This window comes from Engystomops pustulosus, chromosome 3, assembly GCF_040894005.1.
Source record: "Engystomops pustulosus chromosome 3, aEngPut4.maternal, whole genome shotgun sequence".
NCBI classification, from domain to species: Eukaryota; Metazoa; Chordata; class Amphibia; order Anura; family Leptodactylidae; genus Engystomops; species Engystomops pustulosus.
Window position 1 is genome coordinate 230,373,899 of NC_092413.1, and position 22,269 is coordinate 230,396,167.

General features: G+C 44.7%; 1 protein-coding gene across 1 annotated transcript; it reads left to right on the plus strand.

Annotated features, from left to right (window-relative positions):
• Nucleotides 1–1,998: 1,998 nt before the first annotated feature.
• On the plus strand, nt 1,999–10,592 carry LOC140122757 (fucolectin-like). The gene is made up of 4 exons (XM_072143951.1): nt 1,999–2,072; nt 3,230–3,313; nt 4,614–4,911; nt 10,338–10,592. The coding sequence occupies exons 1-4, from the start codon at nt 2,015–2,017 to the stop codon at nt 10,498–10,500; spliced, it is 603 nt and encodes a 200-aa protein (XP_072000052.1). The 5' UTR covers nt 1,999–2,014; the 3' UTR covers nt 10,501–10,592.
• Nucleotides 10,593–22,269: the final 11,677 nt, after the last annotated feature.

Here is a 22,269-nt window from a genome sequence, read left to right on the forward strand (position 1 = left end):
GGGGGGGGCGTGTATAAATGTTGTGCTGTAACACATGTAAACTTTATTCAAGGGGATGTGTATGTTGTGCTGGAGCACGTGGGGGGCGATAAAATAATAAACCGTAACCAGCAGAACTTTTACTACAGGAAAAAAAAAATTACAATCAAAAAAAGCAACAAAAAAGGAGCAAGTGCTGAGCAGTAAGATGCTACTGATCAGCCATCGGTTGTTGCAGCGCACGCACAAGATGGATTGTGTGCGCAGAAAAAAACAAGAAAAAAAGCTGCAGTATAAAAAGTTACTGCAGCAAAAAATGCCAACCAGTGATGTCTGTCACCGATCTGCACAAAACTGAGCAAAAAAAACCAAAAAAACCCTCCTGTATATAAAAAAAAGCTGAAGCTAAGGCTGATAAGTGCCCAGCGTACAGGATGCAACCACGGAGGTGGTGCAGGGGACAAGGCGAGAAAAAAAAAACTGCCACAAAAAACTGCAGGACGCACACAGGGGGAGGGATCAGGAACAGGGATTGGGATAGGGAAATTAAGGATCACACACACACAAAAAAAATAAGATGACACAGAAGTGAGATCTTACTGTAGCAGTCGCAGCAGCAATTGCGGATCACACTGGTGGTGCCCAGAAAGGTGCCAACCAGCAATTCTAGAGGGTCCAGCAACACAGGGGGGTGATATACACTGTTCTGCACGCTGCCTCACACTAGAATGAGTGATCACTAATTTGAACTTCCCACCTGAAATCCGATTGGCCGTTCTGCACAGATTGGCCAATCAGATGTCTATGGGAGGTGGCATGATGCCACCAGACATGCCCCCTAAAGATGATGATTGGTGCTGTCCTAGACAGCACAAGTCATCATCCTGTGTTAACCCCTGCATGCCCACTGATGACGTTTACTGCTGCTATTGGCGGGTCGCATCGACCGGCCAATAGCATCGATCGTGAAACGGGGGTTGCCACGAAACCCCTCTGGTCCACGAGTCTGCACACTAGTACGGACTAATGTGTTTCTTTAAGTCACTAGTCCGTAAGTGTGTGTCGTTAAGACTAGTGCACGTCGTTAAGTCACTTTCCGCCGCGCCGTACTAATACTGCACAAGTCGTGAAGGGGTTAATACCATACCCAAGGCCGGCACATAAAATAGCACCAGAACTAAGCTTACTACATGAAATGATTAACAGAACCAGGCTGAATACATAGATACAGCACAAGAACCTTCTGCAGACTGTATATATACAGCACCAGGCTTTGTATATGAATACAGCAAAGAACAAGGTTTAAAGTATAAGTGCAGCACCAGAACCAAGCTCATAAATATAGCACCAGAAACAAGCTCAGTATATTAACACAGCGACAGAAGCAGGCTGACCACAGAACTACAGAAAAAGAACCATAATCAGTACAGAAATAGAATCGGGTACAGAAAGGGTTAAATATCACCAGAAAAAGATCAGACCACACATATAACAGAAGAACCAAGCTCAATTCATATATACAGTACAAGAACCAGGCTCAGTACATACTATTAACTTTGTACATAAATACAGTACTAGAACCAGGCTGAGTACATGATACAGCACCAGAACCAGGCTGAGTACATGATACAGCACCAGAACCAGGCTGAGTACATGATACAGCACCAGAACCAGGCTGAGTACATGATACAGCACCAGAACCAGGCTGAGTACATGATACAGCACCAGAATGACTTGTAATGTACATGTTCCCCAGACCAGCCAGTATTGTATCATTGTAGCAGCGCGGGGGCTATTAAATATGACAGGTCCATCTATTAGCGTTACAGCCTCCATTATCAGGACTGATAGTATTACTGGTTCTGTTACCTCCTGGATCAGAGGTGGAATTAGGCGTCACATGATCTGTAGGTGACATTAATGGTGACCAGGATGTAGGAGGGTCTGAGGGATAACATTGTACAAACATTGTAGAAATATAGAGAATATACATAGACCTCGTCTTCTGATATCAGGAAATGTTCTCATCTGCAGGATGAAGCTTCTGCTCCTCGTGGTCCTGGTGTGGACGGCGTCTGATGAGGCTTCTGCAGGTTCAGTAACTTCTCTCCTCAGCCGCTTTATAATTATATCCTCCTCTAATATCAGTGATAAGTAAGATATGTGGGAGAGGAGCAGCACAACATCTGGTTTGGAGTCTCTTAGTGGTTGGGTCTTGTCTGGGGTCTCTGTTCTTTGGTCTGGGGTCTCTGTTCTTTGGTCTGGGGTCTCTGTTCTTTGGTCTGGGGTCTATACTTGTTAAGGACATCTGATCCTGGTTCTCTAATCTGTGCTCTGGTTTGGGGGTCGGTGTTTGTACAATGTCTGATCCTGGGTCTATATTCATTCCTTGGTTTGGGGTCTAGAGTATCTGATCGTTAGTCTTTTTTTATTTTGTGATCTGGTTTGGGGGCTGAATTCATTTAGCGGATCTTTTCCTGGTCTCATAATAATCTGTGTCCTAGGATCCTTATTTATTTAGGGTGTTTGGAGTCTACATTTATTCTGTGGTTTGGGGGTCTATAGTTACTTAGGGTTTCTTATCCTGGCTTTCTACTTATTCTGTTTTCTGGTGTGACTCTGTATGTGTACAGGGTGTCTGATACTAGGTCTACATTTATTCTGTGGTTTTGGGGTCTGTACTTATGTTATCTGATATTGGGTCTCCTTTCAGTTTGTGATCTGGTTTGGGGTCTGTATTTGTTTAGGGCTTCTTAACCTCTCTCTTTTTATTTTTTCATTTTGGGTGTCTTAATATCTTCATTAATCTTGGATCTTTATTTGTTTAGGTTGTTTGATCATTTGTCTCCATTTATTTTGTTGCCTGGTTTGGGGTCTGAATTTAGACAAGGTGCCCATTACCAGATCTATATTTATTCTGTGGTTTTGGGGTCTGTACTTATTTTATCTGATATTGGGTCTCCTCTTCTTTCCTGATCTGCTTTGGGGTCTCTATTTGTTGATGGTGTCTGATCTTTAATCTCTATGTATTCCCGGGTCTGGTTTGGGGTCTGTATCTGTTACGATTGTCGGATCTTGGTTCTCTCTTTATTCTGCCATCTGGGGTCTGTTTTAGTTGTGATGTCCATCTAGAATCTGTATCCATCTAATGTTTGGCTGATGGGGTCATTTCCATCCCCTGAGACTGAGGCCATGACCCGTGTAATTCCTGTGTCCATGGATGATGATGTTACTTTATATTTCTGTTTAGATGCAGAAAACGTCACAGATATTGAGAAACCTGATCTGATCATGAAAAAAGCAGAACCGGACTTATCCTCAATTCAACAAAAATGTAAATTACAAAAATGCTTAAATCAATTTAACCCCTTAATGACCTTAACGGCTTGTTTTTTGCATAATAAATTGCACTTCATAGTAACAGTATTTAATATTCCATGCCGTGTACTGGGAAGCGGGAAAAAAGCCAAATGTTGTGAAATTGGTGAAAAAAACCCATTTTCTTGTGGGCTTGGATTTTACAGCTTTCACTGTGCACCACAAATGTCAGCTCTACTTTATTCTTTGGCTCGGTGCGATCACGGAGATAAAACATTTGTGTAGGTTTTATAATGTTTTTATACATTTACAAAAATTAAAACCTCCTGTACAAAAAAATTATTCTTTATTTTGCCATCTTCTGGCGCTAATAACTTTTTCATACTTCGGTGCACGGAGCAGTGGGTGGTGTCATTTTTACAGCCTTTTGATCACTTTTTATTGAATATTTTAGCAAAATTTTTTATCATATTTTGATAGATCGGACATTTTGGGAAGCTACGATACTAACATGTTTTTGATTTTTACTGTTTATATTTATATCAGTTCTTGGGAAAGGAGGGTGATTGGAATTTTTAGGTTTAATTTAATTTTATTTTACTTATTTATTAATATTTTTCCAGACCCCCTGGGGTACTTTAACCCTAGTTTGTGTAATTGAGCCTTCCATATACTGCTATACTATAGTATGGCAGTATATGGGGATTTTCCACACCATCTATTACAAAGTGCAAATCTCACATTGTAATAGATGGGGAAAAAATTAGACAGCCTCGGGTCTTTGTACGGCTGTCATGGCAACCAATCGCCACCCCCCTGGTGACTTCACAGGGGGCAATGATCAAATCCAACATGGCAGCACCCATGCACCACCAGGATGGAAATGAGTCAGGCATCTTTGTCGGAGGCATTTACAGGGTTTGCAAGCAAACGCCCACCTTGTATGGAGAGGGTGCAGCCCATGAACCCTCTCCCCACACCCGCAGCTGACGTGTAAAGGTGTATTATGTCCTCAGTTTTTCTTGGTGGTCTGGTGGTCAGGAAATGAGGGGTTTGTTTGTGTTAATCAATTGTCAATTAAGCTGAAAGTCTGGAATTTATGTCCATGTCTATTATGTAACAATGACTTGAATACATTTTAGTTAACAGGTAAAAAAAATCTAAATTTGTGTTAGTGTTCAAATAGTTATGGACCTACCTGTACACCTCTATATAGCCCTATAGAGAACACAGCGATGGTCCAGGATTCATGATGCTGTTCATCCATCTCTATGTATAACTGAAGTTCACTTTTCTTGTTTCCTCTTCATTGATAGATAAGAATCTCGCTCTTCATGGTCGAGCCACAATGTCATCCATTCATAAGGATAGCAATTGGGGCTATTTGGGAATGGCAGTAAATGGAATAGATGGAAACCCAGACACCGACTTGTATCACGGATCGTGTTTTCACACACACACAGAATTGTCTCCCTGGTGGAGGGTGGACCTGCTAGAGTCCTACACAATTCACTACATAACAATCACTAACAGAGGTGCCTACGGGAGCAGGATTAATGGTGCAGAAATCCTTGTCGGAGACTCTTTGACCAACAATGGAAACAGCAATCCAAGGTGAGCCTCAGCCCTTATTGCTGTCCAGGCTTTGTTAACATTTTTTTACTTATTTAACTTGTCACAGGTGCTCCTCCGACCCACATCCCGGGTTGCAGACGCACCCATGCTCCTCTCCGTGCCCCCGGAACCCCGGGACTGCTCTCATCTTTCTTCGATCCAGCGCTTCCGGAGATTTAAAGGGCCAGCATGCCAATAATTCATAGTATCATAGTATATTAGGCTGGAAAAAGACACAAGTCCATCAAGTCCAACCTTTAAGAATTAAATAAATGTTTTATCCCCATAACCCGTGATATTTTTTCTCTCCAGAAAGTCATCCAGGCCTCTCTTGAACATGTACATAGAGTCCGCCATAACAACCTCCTGCGGCAGAGAGTTCCATAGTCTCACTGCTCTTACAGTAAAGAACCTCTGTCTATGGTGATGGTAGAATCGCCTCTCCTCTAGGCGCAGAGGATGCCCCCTGTCTATGGTGATGGTAGAACCCCCTCTCCTCTAGGCGTAGAGGATGCCCCCTTGTCCTGGTCACAGGCCTAGGTATAAAAAGATCTTTGGAGAGATCCTTGTACTGTCCGTTCAGGTATTTGTACATTGTAATGAGGTCTCCCCTCAGCCGTCTTTTTTCTAAACTGAATAATCCCAAATTTTGTAATCTGTCAGTGTATTCTAATCCCCCCATTCCCCTAATAATCCTGGTTCTCCTCTACACCCGTTCCAGCTCTAACATATCCTTTTTATACACTGGTGCCCAAAACTGTACACAATATTCCATGTGTGGTCTGACCAGGGATTTGTATAAGGGCAAAACTATGTCTTTATCATGAGAATCTATTCCTCTCTTGATACATCCCATTATTTTATTTGCTTTAGCAGCAGCCGCCTGGCTCTGGTCACTAAAATTAAGTTTACCATCCACCAATACCCCCAAGTCCTTTTCAGCTCCAGTTTTACCAAGTAATTGACCGTTTAGAACATAATTATACTGTTTGTTTCCAAGTGCATAACTTTACATTTATCTACATTAAACCTCATCAACCATTTCTCTGCCCATCCCTCAAGCTTCCCCAATCCCTCTGTAATGCTAAACTATCGACCTCAGTATTTATTACTTTACGCAGTTTAGTATCATCTGCAAATATTGAAACTTGACTGTGTAAACCCACTACAAGGTCAGTAATAAAAATATTAAAAAGAAGTGGCCCCAATACTGACCCCTGTGGCACTCCACTGGTAACGTCAACCCAATCTGAGAATGTGCCATTAATGACCACCCTCTGTTTTCTATCACTAAGCCAATTACTTACCCAAATACACAGCTTTTCTCCTATTCCCAGCAGTCTCATTTTATATACCAACCTTTTATGTGGCACGGTGTCAAATGCCTTTAAAAAGTCCAGATATACAACATCCACAGCGTCCCCCAGATCCAGTCTTGAACTTGCCTCCTCGTAGAAACCAATCAGATTAGTCTGACAGGACCGATCTCTCATAAACCCATGCTGACGCTGGGTTATAAGGTTGTGCACAGTGAGATACTCGAGGACAGCATCTCTAACAAACCCCTCAAATATTTTCCCCACCACAGCAGTTAGACTCACGGGTCTGTAGTTTCCAGGATCGCTATTTGATCCTTTTTTGTATATTGGTACCACATTTGCTATGCGCCAGTCCTGTGGAACATAACCAGTCCTCAGTGAATCTTCAAATATTAAAAATAACGGTCTGTCTATCACCGTACATAATTCATGCAGAACCTGGGGGTGTATGCCATCTGGCCCCGGTGATTTATCTATCTTAGTGGTTGCGAGGCGGCGCCGTTCCTCTTCCTGGGTTAAACTGTTGACATTCCAAAAAGAAATTACATTATTCCTCATTGTGTCTTCCACCAGGGGATTTTCCTGGGTAAGACAGTTGAGAAAGGGACATTTAGTAGATTGGCCCTTTCCTCATCTCCTTCCCCCATGACCCCCATGTTATTTCTAAGGGGACCCACACTCTCTGTTTTTAGTTTCTTATCATTTATATACTTGAAAAATAATATAAAATAAATAATCCCTGGCAATTTTTCTCAGTCTCTATTTTTGCAGCCTTTATCTGCTTTTTACAGGATTTATTTTTCTCTCTATAATCCTGTAATGCCTCATCGCTACCTTCACGTTTTAGCACCTTAAACGCCTTATCTTTCTCGCTTATTGCTTTCCTTACAAGACTAGTTAGCCACATTGGCTGTTTCTTGTTCCTCTTATGCTTTTTCCCATAAGGTATGCGTTTCTCACAGGACTTTTTCAGAATATATTAGAAAAAGTCCCATTTTTGGGGGGGGGCTTTTGTCTTTGAGAACATTATCCCAGTCTATGCCTTTAAGGTCTTCCCTTAGTTGCTGAAAATTTGCCCTCCTGAAGTTTAGAGTGTTGGTTGCCCCTTCCCTAACATTCTTAGTAAAGCGTAATACAAAATCAATGATATTATGATCACTATTCCCCAGGTTCCCCCCAACCTGTATTTTTGATACCCTAATTGGTGCTGACCAGCTGCCAATTCTGTTAAATTCCCTGCCGGATCTTTGTGCCTCAAAGCCTTAGAAAGCTTTATCTCTATGCCTTGCGACTGTTTGTTGAATTCCCGTTGTGACCCCGGTTCCGCTCCTGACTTCGCTCCTCCACTGCCTGCCTTGGCCTTTTGCCTTGCTCCTGACTCCAATCCTGTGCAGCCTGTTCTGACCTCCTGCCTGTCCCTGACCATGATGCTGTATCACGATTCTGTACTTCGCCTTGGCCTCCACCGCGACAAAGTCTCGCCTGTGGAGCGACCCGTTGGTACCACGCCAAAGCAAGTCCAACCCGCTTTGTGGCTGGCTCTGGTGAAAGCCGGGTGCCACTTACATTTCGTTCCCAGGTGTCGTCTTACACCATTGTCCACGGTGGTACCGAGGATCCACTACCACTGATCCTGACAGTAAGATCTGGCCATGGATCCTGCCAAGGCTCCGCTTCCTGAACTGGCTGATCTTATAACCATCGTGGTCTAGCAGTCTCAACAGTTTGCCGTGCAAGGGCAGCAACTCACCGCAAGAATTCACGGCTACTCTGCACCAGCATCCAGTACCGCCGGTACCACTCATTACTATGGCTGCATTGTCTACTGTTGAACCCAGGCTGCATCTTTCCATGCCCTCCAAATATGATGGTGTTATGCAGCAGTTATGCAGCGGCTTCATTACTTAGTGCCCCCTACATATCGAGCTGATGCCTTCACAGTTTGCCACAGAATGGGCTAAGGTAGCTTTCATGATCAGCCTCCAGGAAAGCCCTGGCATGGGTTACTCCCCTCTGGGACAGGAACGATCCAGTCACGGCTACTCTCACCACGTTCCTCTCTGAATTCCGGTCTGTCTTTGAGGAACCTGCCCAGGCGTCTTCTGCTGAGACCGCACTGCTAAAGCTGAGTCAAGGGGACTTCTCTGTTGGAGACTGCGCGGTTCAGTTCAGTACTTTAGCCTCCGAGCTGGATAGGAATGAGGCGGCCTTGCTTGCTACTTTTAAAAAAGGACTGTCTGGTCAGATCAAAGATGCCTTGTCTGCACGGGACCTGCTGTCTACGCTGAGTGGTCTCATCTCTCTGGCCACTCAGATTGACATCCGGTCTACTGAGCATTTTGAGGAGCAACGTCTGGAACAACCACAAGTCAGGACCCGACGTCTGCCCCGCCTGGCTCCAGTCTTCCAAAGACCACTTCAGCCATCTTCCGTGTCTGCTGAAGAGGAGCCCATGCAGGTGGATAGAGCTTGTCTGTCTTCCCGAGAGCATTCCAGACTAAGACAGGAGAACCTCTGCCTCTATGTGCCAGCACGGAGCACTTTCTTATGTCTTCTCCCCGCTCCTGCTCCCGTCCGGCCTGGCGTGCGTCCACGCTCCATGCGCCGGCACTCAAAGATTTAAAGGGCCAGCGCACCGCTGATTGGCGCTGGCACTTCCAAGATCCCTTATAGGCCGGCTGTTCCCAGGATTCCTGGCCGGATCTTTGAGCTACCTTGCCTTAGTGAAAGCTTCCTGTGCTCCCTACGTTTATTCCTTGTTCCTGCTCTGCTGTATTCCTGTTGTGACCTCAGACCTGACTTTTGACTTCTGTATCTCTGCCACCTGCCCCGACTGTCTGCCTGTACCTGACCACGTGCCTGGACACCGATTCTGTACCACAACCTTGGCTTCCCCCGCGGGCTAGTCGCACCGGTGGAACGACCTGGTGGCACCCTACCGCAGCAAGACCATCCCGCTTTACGGCGGACGCTGATGAAGACCAGGTTCCACTTAGTACCATCTCCCGCGGTGGTCCAGAACCCTGACAACCATTAGATGCAATGAAACCTTTTTACCGACTCCTCGCTATTTTAGTGCCAAGAGGCATGAGATTTTTCAATTTAAATACATTATGATAGAACAAGTGCCACCCTCCAGACGAGGGGGTAATATTAAACAATTATTGAGGCGTTGTGAGGCTTATTGGATTCCTCTACTTGACACACTGGAACTCCATATGATATTATGATATTGCAAACATATAGTAACTAAAATGTTTTTGTTTTCACTATATTATAATAAATATGACTTGAACATGGTTACAATATAATTTTTATTCTTTGCATTGATAATTGTGCAATTTGATGTATATTTTTACCTTTAGACACGGACTGTGAAGTATTTCACCTATTGAGCCTCCCTCTTGGTTACATCACATCCCAGCTGAAGTGTGCCTGAGGGTGTGATGTCATTAGTAGGGGATTTACTTGCCTTATATAATGAAGTGTCTTTATGTATGTTGATATCAGTTGACAAAGGCTTGTGGACAGGCCCGAAACGCGTCCTGATCCGGCTCCTTCTTTGTCTTTTTTACAAAAGAAGGAAGAAGAATCACTAAGCAGTGAGTGCCAGGATTTTTTCTTTCTACTGGTAACCACATACGGCACTGAGTTACCATTCAACAAGACAAGTAATAGATCAAAATTTGTGGCAGATTATATTTTTATAAGGTAACACCAAAAAATATCTTATATGTAAAAACAAATATTTTTTCAACTTTAAGCCTCTAACCTCTTTTAAAGCAAATAACTGTGAACACATTTTTTTTTTAAAAAAGCATTTCTCTTGAAAAATAAAGCCATAAAAATAATTCCCAAAAAATAAAACGTTAGAGACATAAAAAGTACACAAAAAATTGGACAAAACCTGAATGTGGAAATCACTGTGAGCCTGAAGCAGTTAAAGAACTTACGCAAATGTGAGGCAATTCAGGACACTGAGAGGAGGTTGGTGACAGACATTTCCTCCTCCCGATGTATATCAGTAATAGTAGAGCAGGGAGCGATGGCCTGGTATATGTATATATGTGTGATACGGACACTTACCTATCATCCTTTCTGTCACAGGTGTGCTCTGGTGACTTCTCTCCCAGATGGAGCGACTCAGACTTATGAGTGCGGAGCAATGGTCGGGAGATACGTCAATATCGTTTTGGCTGGACAGACTGAGGTTCTTCACCTGTGTGAGGTTCAGATCTTTGGAGAGCAATCACCGGAGGTTAAAATCTGATGATAAAATAATGACAGCAATATAGTAACAATCCCAATAATCACTGCACATATAACTGCAAGATATCATGAAATAAAAGCTTCTGCAGATTCTCCGCCTAGTGTGTCATTTTTCACCTTTCAGGGATCTGCTCGATAAAAAGTCAGACATTGCTTCTTGGGATTAAGGATGTGTTCCTCACTGTATGGGGGTAGTGTTCCTCACTGTATGGGGGTAGTGTTCCTCACTGTATGGGGGTAGTGTTCCTCACTGTATGGGGGTAGTGTTCCTCACTGTATGGGGGTAGTGTCCCTCACTGTATGGGGGTAGTGTCCCTCACTGGATGGGGGTAGTGTCCCTCTCTGGATGGGGGTAGTGTCCCTCTCTGGATGGGGGTAGTGTCCCTCTCTGGATGGGGGTAGTGTCCCTCTCTGGATGGGGGTAGTGTCCCTCTCTGGATGGGGGTAGTGTCCCTCTCTGGATGGGGGTAGTGTCCCTCTCTGGATGGGGGTAGTGTCCCTCTCTGGATGGCGGTAGTGTCCCTCTCTGGATGGCGGTAGTGTCCCTCTCTGGATGGCGGTAGTGTCCCTCTCTGGATGGCGGTAGTGTCCCTCTCTGGATGGCGGTAGTGTCCCTCTCTGGATGGCGGTAGTGTCCCTCTCTGGATGGCGGTAGTGTCCCTCTCTGGATGGCGGTAGTGTCCCTCTCTGGATGGCGGTAGTGTCCCTCTCTGGATGGCGGTAGTGTCCCTCTCTGGATGGCGGTAGTGTCCCTCTCTGGATGGCGGTAGTGTCCCTCTCTGGATGGCGGTAGTGTCCCTCTCTGGATGGCGGTAGTGTCCCTCTCTGGATGGCGGTAGTGTCCCTCTCTGGATGGCGGTAGTGTCCCTCTCTGGATGGCGGTAGTGTCCCTCTCTGGATGGCGGTAGTGTCCCTCTCTGGATGGCGGTAGTGTCCCTCTCTGGATGGCGGTAGTGCCCCTCTCTGGATGGCGGTAGTGCCCCTCTCTGGATGGCGGTAGTGCCCCTCTCTGGATGGCGGTAGTGCCCCTCTCTGGATGGCGGTAGTGCCCCTCTCTGGATGGCGGTAGTGCCCCTCTCTGGATGGCGGTAGTGCCCCTCTCTGGATGGCGGTAGTGCCCCTCTCTGGATGGCGGTAGTGCCCCTCTCTGGATGGCGGTAGTGCCCCTCTCTGGATGGCGGTAGTGCCCCTCTCTGGATGGCGGTAGTGCCCCTCTCTGGATGGCGGTAGTGCCCCTCTCTGGATGGCGGTAGTGCCCCTCTCTGGATGGCGGTAGTGCCCCTCTCTGGATGGCGGTAGTGCCCCTCTCTGGATGGCGGTAGTGCCCCTCTCTGGATGGCGGTAGTGCCCCTCTCTGGATGGCGGTAGTGCCCCTCTCTGGATGGCGGTAGTGCCCCTCTCTGGATGGCGGTAGTGCCCCTCTCTGGATGGCGGTAGTGCCCCTCTCTGGATGGCGGTAGTGCCCCTCACTGGATGGCGGTAGTGCCCCTCACTGGATGGCGGTAGTGCCCCTCACTGGATGACTGCTCAAATAATAAACACTTACTAACCCGGAGCCGGATTGGCCCCTTTAATACCGCATACCCCAAATATAAATAACCAAACAGAAACCATTGCTTAACCATTCTCAATTGTGGGTTGACTCGGGGTTGGCCACAGCTTTATTGAAACCATTGATAATTTAACCATTTCTTTGTTTGAATATATACACACTTTTAACCATTCCACTTTACATAACACCAGATAACACCCTGTATGCCTGCCATATGTAAGGGCATGTAGGGCAGTGTTACCCCTAAAAAAACCACCACGGAGGAGGTCATGTATCCACAACTACATGACCCTCCGACCCCCAGCCAACCAAAAACCACACCATATCCATTCCAACCTGGCGTCTGAAAGATGGACACCAACAGGTAACAGCAAACAGTCACTGGTGCCCACCAGCTGATGTAATACACCACTCTTCCTCTGGCGCAAACAAATTGTGACACCCAGGTATTGTCACATCCACTATTGCTGCATCTCTAGCCCCGTACCATACAGCTTTCATGATTATGTCCTACCACCCCAACTCCCGGTAGAGAAAGAAAAACGTAAATCGCTCCAGGTCGGGCTGGATTAGTGTAATTTGTCGCCTAAGGCGAATGTAGCAGATGACGACGCCCCTTAAATGATGACTACTGAATAATGGCCGATTATCGTAACCTCAAGCTGTTTTTTGCAAGCAGTGCAGGACCCGGAGACCTCACCCACAGATGTTGGTACCATAGAAGCCCAAGGTTCCACCACCCAGATGGATATTCACGCGCTGATCTGCCCAATAGACACACAAGTGTCCTAGCATTCACATGCTGGAGTGAAAACCTGAAAAAGATAATGCATTAGCAAAGAAGCAAAATTAAAGTGACATAACCTGCAAAACAATTAGAACGCCAGCACCTTATCCATCCCACCCCTGAAACTAAAAAGACCTTACACACTAGCTGTAAGTGCAGCGCCAATTTTAAGAGGGTTCCTTAGAAGGAGCCCAACTGCACTAAAACCCTTCATAAAACCGCAGCAAATTGTAAACAACTCGCAGGAAACTGATTTACAGGAGCAAAACCCAATCCCACGCACACAAACTTTGAAATACAAGGAAACCTCAATTACATGACAAGTCTCACCCCAAAAAAGGCCATAAGGACAGCCCAATACCCTTATTGAGTTATTTGACACAATGACATCTACATAAAGCCAGGGCCAGGAACAGGCATCAGCCCCTACAACACAACTGTCCGCTATGATCAACAAAAATAGCTCTAAAAACCTCAATGGTGCTAATGATCCAGGGAGATTACACCCATTGTGGACATGGAGCCCCTACTAGCAAAAACCCCCCCATCGTCATAACCTGACATACAGAAACCAGAAGGCCCAAGACTGACCACGTTGCAAAAGCGACTCAAAGACGCACAAACAGGATGACAAGACAGCGCAAGGCATTGTAACTGCTCCCCCCTCTCTTAGGCAAAATACCATCTCCAAAATAAATTTCCATACCACTAAAATAGGATTCAGCTGAAGAGGGGACAACCTAAAGACAGTGAAGGAAACGAAAGAAAATAAGCAGGTAACTTCAATGAGGAGAGTCACAAGGACCAACCAGTAACCAGAGAAGAGGACCCCTATCCCACCAGATCCCCACCAAAAAGGTACTAAAAACCACTTAACAACAAATGAAGCCGCCCACCGATAAACACGATCTAATAAGAAACCCCAAGGTGGAAAAGCAAAAGGAAGATGCCCCAACTAAGGGCATAGTGGTAATCGTGGCCCAAAGCCACACATAAGTAACCTCATAATCCAGAATAATTTACTTCAATTATGTGATCTCATTAATGAATGGCTGGTCCATTGTACCAGTGCTGCCACCTCCTGTGTCCTACTCCTCATAGATTGTAAGCTCTTGTGATTATTGTACCAGTCCCATAATGATCTGCATCACCCCTTCTCCTCATTGACTAAGTTCTTGGGGGGCAAGCCCTCACTCATTGTATCACGTGGCTACGATATTTCACTGTTATGTCTTATTTTATTTGTAAGGCTGCTAAATGAAGGGTAGAAAATACAACCTGTGAAGTGTATTAAAAAGGCTGCAAGCTCTTGTGCGCAGGGTCCTTATTCCTATTGGTCCTTCTGACCCTGCAACGTCTTATTTTGTCCTTATAAGTAGGTAATGATCTGTAAGACGCTGTGGAATATGACAATGCGCTCTATAAATACGTATTATTAAGAACTTGTATATATGCGCCATGAGTTGTACAGCGCTATGGAATATGATGGAACATATAAATACAGATTTATTATTAGTACTAATGTCCCAACCAACACCAGGACTTTCACCTCCTCCTAAATCACATCTCAGCCAGTCAAATCCCCGTGGGAAGGGGAGAAACTGATCAGGACATTTTCCGTGTAATATCGCAACCAAAAACTGGTAAACTTGAATATAATTATGGCCATAATTTCGGGTGTTTTGATTTAATTAATGACACTGCACTCAGAATGGCGCCGCTTGTAAGCAATCACCAAATCCACAAACATCAAGGACCAAATGTCCACATGCTGGTTATGTAGGATCTAGACCTGGTGTTATCAGTCAGGTGAGCGCTGAGAGGAGAAACATCACAGAAATAAGTCTCACTAATGCTAGGACTGGTAGGGGTGATAATAGATGTGACGCTTCAGCAAACTACCTCTCTTTTGAAAGTGTTTGCCCCATACCTACAAACGCCATCCCCAAAGGTGAACTACAAGACACAAAATTGCAAATTAAGACAAAGACCCCCAATCCTGCTGCAGAGGAACTCACCAACAGGTGCGGGAGCTACTGGTGCTCTGATCACAGCCGTGTGGACCACGAGAGGCACCGGAGGTATCGGAACGCGGCATGACGACCTAGAGGAGCCGCTGCGAGATCGGAGGCTATGGAGGCTGAGGGAACGACCTCATCGGATTTTAAAGACCTAGATATGGAAGAGCTGCGCAAATCCCCAGACTGGCATCGCCAGTAGGAGTGGGTTGCAGTGCACTTCCATGAAAACGCAGGAGGATATAACTGAGTCCCAGGTCATAGGATTTTAAAGACCTGGTGACCTGGATGTGGAAGAGCTGCGCCAATCCCCAGACTGGCATTGCCAGTGGGAGTGGGTTGCAGTACACATCCTAAAATCGCAAGAGTATATAACAGTGCCCCACATCACCAGTTAGCATGGTGCACCCTGGGATGGAGGAAGTTGGGGAGCATAAGCTGCCCATAGGAAGGGGGGGGGGAGCAGGTCTTCATCCGGGACCTCAAAATCTATAGGGTATGATGGGGGGGGGGTTACTCATAGCTGGGGCAAGGGGCTAGAGACTCCTAGCAGCAGCAGAAGCCCCTGCCCTGTGGCACCACATGTGAGGGAAGGATCCAGCAGCCAGAGTAGGGAGCTGGGGATCCATAACTGCAGCTAAGCATCTACGCTGCAGCACTGCAAGGGTTAAATATGCTGCTAGAAGCAAAGGGCAGTGAGGCTGGGGGAGGGTCAGTGTGCTGCTCAGGGCACTGTAAGTGAAGGTGCCAGGGCAGGAGATTTACTATAGATAAGCCCTGGCAGGACTATGGGGCCCATGTGGTGGGTGCATGTACAGTAGTACAAGCAGCTGCTGGGGATCTACTAGAGCTACTCCCTGTCTGGCAGCACAATGGAGGTGATGTGGTGTGTGCATGTACAGTAGTACAAGCAGCTGCTGGGGCTGGGGATGCACTAGAGCTACTCCCTGCCTGCCAGCACTATAGGGGCAATGGGGTGAGTGCAAGAACTATAGCTATAGGGACCATGTGGTGAGTGCATGTACAGTAGTACAAGCAGCTGCTGTGGCAGGGGACAGGCTCATTACAGCTACTACCAAACGGCCCTGATGATAGGGGAGAAGTGGCAGGAGGCAGCCATACCTGGAGTAACTGAGCAGGCCATGGCTTGTCTCTGCAGGGGAGGTGGTGGGACAAGGTCCTGCCTGGTCCCTGCACCACAGCTACAGCAGGCAGAGGTGCAGGGGGGCCAGCCAGGAGCAGGGCTGTGGGTGCAGAGCTTGTGTGCTCTGCCAGGAGAGAGGACTCGGTGGTGACTTCCTACCAGAGCCTGGAGCAGGGCTGTAGGAGCCAGTACAGCAGGGGGAAGCAGCCATGGTGGTTTCCATCAGGAGTGACGCAGCCATGCTGAACCCTCGGCCTGCAGACGACGGCGCATCCTCAGACAGCACAGAACACGCGGGAAAACCGATGAAAAAGAGGCTGAGTCACTGCTATTCACAGTATTTAAGCATGTGCCCACCTCTTGCAACACCCAGGTTACTAGCCACGCCCCCAGCACATCCCTCTGATGAATAAAGATGAGAGAGGGTAGAGCAACCTCCAATTAAAGGGGCCACACACCTTTTATTGTATCCAGACTGTTAGCCACCTTTGAGCGGTCATTAGCCCAACGGCTATACGCCTAGGGGCTATCAAGTACTAGTGTAACCTCAGCCAGTATAACACTGGGGTTACCCTGTTATATCATCTGCTGTCACCTCATACACATCACACATCATGTACTAGTGTAACCTCAGCAAGTATAACACTGGGGTTACCATGTTATATCATCTGCTGTCACCACATACACATCACACATCATGTACCAGTGTAACCTCAGCAAGTATAACACTGGGGTTACCATGTTATATCATCCGCTGTCACCTCATACACATCACACATCATGTACTAGTGTAACCTCAGCAAGTATAACACTGGGGTTACCATGTTATATCATCTGCTGTCACCTCATACACATCACACATCATGTACTAGTGTAACCTCAGCAAGTATAACACTGGGGTCACCATGTTATATCATCTGCTGTCACCTCATACACCTCACACATCATGTACTAGTGTAACCTCAGCAAGTATAACACTGGGGTCACCATGTTATATCATCTGCTGTCACCACATACACATCACACATCATGTACTAGTGTAACCTCAGCAAGTATAACACTGGGGTCACCATGTTATATCATCTGCTGTCACCTCATACACCTCACACATCATGTACTAGTGTAACCTCAGCAAGTATAACACTGCGGTTACCATGTTATATCATCTGCTGTCACCTCATACACATCACACATCATGTACTAGTGTAACCTCAGCAAGTATAACACTGGGGTCACCATGTTATATCATCTGCCGTCACCTCATACACATCACACATCATGTACTAGTGTAACCTCAGCAAGTATAACACTGGGGTTACCATGTTATATCATCTGCTGTCACCTCATACACATCACACATCATGTACTAGTGTAACCTCAGCAAGTATAACACTGGGGTCACCATGTTATATCATCTGCTGTCACCTCATACACATCACACATCATGTACTAGTGTAACCTCAGCAAGTATAACACTGGGGTCACCATGTTATATCATCTGCTGTCACCTCATACCCCTCACACATCATGTACTAGTGTAACCTCAGCAAGTATAACACTGGGGTCACCATGTTATATCATCTGCTGTCACCTCATACACATCACACATCATGTACTAGTGTAACCTCAGCCAGTATAACACTGGGGTCACCATGTTATATCATCTGCTGTCACCACATACACCTCACACATCATGTACTAGTGTAACCTCAGCAAGTATAACACTGGGGTTACCATGTTATATCATCTGCTGTCACCTCATACACATCACACATCATGTACTAGTGTAACCTCAGCAAGTATAACACTGGGGTTACCATGTTATATCATCTGCTGTCACCTCATACACATCACACATCATGTACTAGTGTAACCTCAGCCAGTATAACACTGGGGTCACCATGTTATATCATCTGCTGTCACCTCATACACATCACACATCATGTACTAGTGTAACCTCAGCAAGTATAACACTGGGGTTACCATGTTATATCATCTGCTGTCACCTCATACACATCACACATCATGTACTAGTGTAACCTCAGCCAGTATAACACTGGGGTCACCATGTTATATCATCTGCTGTCACCACATACACATCACACATCATGTACTAGTGTAACCTCAGCAAGTATAACACTGGGGTTACCATGTTATATCATCTGCTGTCACCTCATACACCTCACACATCATGTACTAGTGTAACCTCAGCAAGTATAACACTGGGGTCACCATGTTATATCATCTGCTGTCACCTCATACATATCACACATCATGTACTAGTGTAACCTCAGCAAGTATAACACTGGGGTTACCATGTTATATCATCTGCTGTCACCTCATACACTTCACACATCATGTACTAGTGTAACCTCAGCAAGTATAACACTGGGGTTACCATGTTATATCATCTGCTGTCACCTCATACACATCACACATCATGTACTAGTGTAACCTCAGCAAGTATAACACTGGGGTTACCATGTTATATCATCTGCTGTCACCTCATACACCTCACACATCATGTACTAGTGTAACCTCAGCAAGTATAACACTGGGGTCACCATGTTATATCATCTGCTGTCACCTCATACACCTCACACATCATGTACTAGTGTAACCTCAGCAAGTATAACACTGGGGTTACCATGTTATATCATCTGCTGTCACCTCATACACATCACACATCATGTACTAGTGTAACCTCAGCAAGTATAACACTGGGGTTACCATGTTATATCATCTGCTGTCACCTCATACACATCACACATCATGTACTAGTGTAACCTCAGCAAGTATAACACTGGGGTCACCATGTTATATCATCTGCTGTCACCACATACACATCACACATCATGTACTAGTGTAACCTCAGCAAGTATAACACTGGGGTCACCATGTTATATCATCTGCTGTCACCTCATACACATCACACATCATGTACTAGTGTAACCTCAGCCAGTATAACACTGGGGTTACCATGTTATATCATCTGCTGTCACCTCATACACATCACACATCATGTACTAGTGTAACCTCAGCAAGTATAACACTGGGGTCACCATGTTATATCATCCGCTGTCACCTCATACACATCACACATCATGTACTAGTGTAACCTCAGCAAGTATAACACTGGGGTCACCATGTTATATTATCTGCTGTCACCTCATACACATCACACATCATGTACTAGTGTAACCTCAGCAAGTATAACACTGGGGTTACCATGTTATATCATCTGCTGTCACCTCATACCCCTCACACATCATGTACTAGTGTAACCTCAGCAAGTATAACACTGGGGTCACCATGTTATATCATCTGCTGTCACCTCATACACATCACACATCATGTACTAGTGTAACCTCAGCAAGTATAACACTGGGGTCACCATGTTATATCATCTGCTGTCACCTCATACACCTCACACATCATGTACTAGTGTAACCTCAGCAAGTATTATATATATATATATATATGTATATAAGTATATATACTGGAGATATAGGCATGCTTCCCACAAAGGATATACCTTTTTTTCTAGACCACACAGTTCGTATTCAAGAATTGATTACCTTGTTGTAGACTCACTGCTGGTTGACCAGGTGGTTGATATAGAAATATTATCAATCACATGGTCTGATCCTGCACCAATCACAATGTCATTAAAACTATTAGATCACTATAAGAACTTTTCTAACTGGAGAATGCATAGCGAGATCCTTTATAAATTCAAATCAGAGATTGAAGGCAAATTAGAAGATTTCTTCATGACTAATAATCTTGAAAACAAAGCCACATTGTGGTGCGCGCATAAGATGGCAATGCGATGGGAAATAGTATTATTACAAAGTAAAGAAAGTCTAAAACTAGGCTGCAAGCTTTGCTGCATCAACTGAGAGGCTTGGAAGATCAACACAAAAGAGAGGTGGATAATGTCATATTTGACAAAATAGAAGATATAAGATATGAAATAAAAACAATATTAATAAATGATTATGCAAATCAGCTTAAGCAAACTAAGGCCTGCACATATGCTACGGGAAACAAAGCTTCCAAGCTTCTCAGTAATGCAATAAACCAACGGAAAGTGGCCAATGTTATAGAGAAAATATTGAATGAAAAAGGGGAACTGCTGTTTGATCCACAGGCAATATTGGAGGTCTTTAGAAACTATTATTCGTCATTATACAACTTGAAGGAAGCAGTAGAGTATAAGGATCCACCGGAGGAAAAAATAAAAAAATTCCTCTTGTCTGCATGTCTACCTAGACTCGATAACCAGCTAAATCAAGAGCTAAATAGACCTATTAGTAGGGAGGAAGTAATAGATGTAATAAAAAGGCTGAAAAAATCAAAAGCCCCTGGCCCAGACGGGATAATGAATGAATATTACATATTATTTAGTGAGACACTAATTCCGTATCTGACTGTCCTTTTTAATAAATTTCTTGAGGGTGAGGTTATCCCTGAAGAAATGCAGGAAGCTAAAATTATTATGATTCATAAAAGTGGGAAAAATCCTTGTATTCCATCAAATTATAGGCCAATCTCACTTTTAAACTTTAAAATCTTTTCATCTATATTAGCTAGGAGAATGTCGGCTGTATTATATAGATCAGTGGTGGCGAACCTATGGCACGGGTGCCAGAGGTGGCACTTAGAGCCCTTTCTCTGGGCACCCAGCACAGAATTTACCAGATAGGACTCAAGGCTTCCTCCTGCAGTCCAAGACATGCTATGATCAGTGCTCTTTTAAAGTGACACCTACTTGGCTGCCAGGACTACAGGAGGAGTGAGAGGGTATGAACAGAGATGGATAATCATTGGAGCCCTTGCTTTGGGGCCCCCTGATTCTTCCTCTTCAGGGGACACTGGAGGGAAGCTACAATCCAAATGTCTCCTGTGTTCTATTGTATTGGTGTCCTCAGGACGCCAATACGATTGAAACTTGTGGTACAGCAGAAATCAATAGGTTACTGCTCAAATTGTCATGTTGGCACTTTGCAACATTAAAAGTGGGTTTTGGTTGTAATTTGGGCACTCTGTATCTAAAAGGTTCGCCATCACTGATATAGATTATTGTCACCTGATCAGGTTGGTTTTATTAGAGGGAAGCAGACAAGAGACGCAACAAGAAGACTGCTTAATCTGGTCCAGATAGCAGACGCCTCGAGGGCCCCCAGTGCAGTCCTGTCATTAGGTGCTGAGAAAAGCTTCCTTTATGCATCATTGGAAAACTTTGGATTTAGTGGACGCTATTTGAACGCAATAATGTGGTTATACAGCAAGCCATCGGCAACAGTAACAAATGCAGGGTTTCACTCTACTAAGTTTTACCTTTCGAACGGTACTCGACAGGGGTGTCCCCTGTCACCCCTTATGTCCCCTGTCACCCCTTATGTCCCCTGTCACCCCTTATCTTCAATCTATATATTGAGTCGCTTGCACAAACTATCAGATTGGATAGCAAAATCAAGGGAATTACTACTAAGTCAGGTATCTATACTATTGGATTATATGCAGACGACGTGATTATTACCTGCCAAGATCCAATGAGATCTATGTCTAGATTGAGGGAGGTTCTAGACGAATATGCAGAGGTCTCCCTCTATAAATTGAACGAAAAAAAGTCTCAGATTATCTTGATTCATACTTCCAAGATCGAAAGCCTTGCAATAAAAACTACCTTTAAATTTGTTTGGCCTACGAAGGGAATAGAGTATTTAGGAGTTTTAATCGATAAATCGATTGAAAAAAATTATTAAACTAAATTCGAAAAAACTTATGATAAAGTTAACAGGGGAACTGGATAAATTTGCTAGATTACCCTTCTCGTGGGTGGCAAGAACTAATTTAGTAAAAATGTATCTTATACCGCACTTTCTATATCTGGTGAGATGGATACCAGTTAGGTTTCCTCTGGAATATTGGAGACAACTACAAAAATTTGTTTCTTAAATTTATATGGGCAGGTAAGGCGTCGCGGATAAATAGAAAAACAATGATAACATCAATAGAGAAAGGTGGGTTGGGAGTCCCCGATATTGTATTATATCATAAGGCGGCAATTATTGAGCAAATTAAGTGTTTCTGGGACAATAAATATAATAACGTTTGGACCAAAATAGAAGACGCAGAAATTGGCCCGATTACAGTAAAGGGGGCCATTTTATTAAAATACTTGGCCTCATTTAGGTTAGAACCTTTCTTACAAACAACAAAGGATCTCTTGTATACTTGGAATAAAAAAAACTAAGAGAATT

Excerpts from the sequence above, each read along its gene's own strand:
- LOC140122757 (XM_072143951.1), top strand. The coding sequence starts at position 2,015 with ATGAAGCTTCTGCTCCTCGTGGTCCTGGTGTGGACGGCGTCTGATGAG. Across the intron at positions 2,073-3,229 it reads GTCTGATGAGGCTTCTGCAG|ATGCAGAAAACGTCACAGAT; the intron begins GTTCAGTAACTT and ends ATTTCTGTTTAG. Across the intron at positions 4,912-10,337 it reads AATGGAAACAGCAATCCAAG|GTGTGCTCTGGTGACTTCTC; the intron begins GTGAGCCTCAGC and ends TTTCTGTCACAG.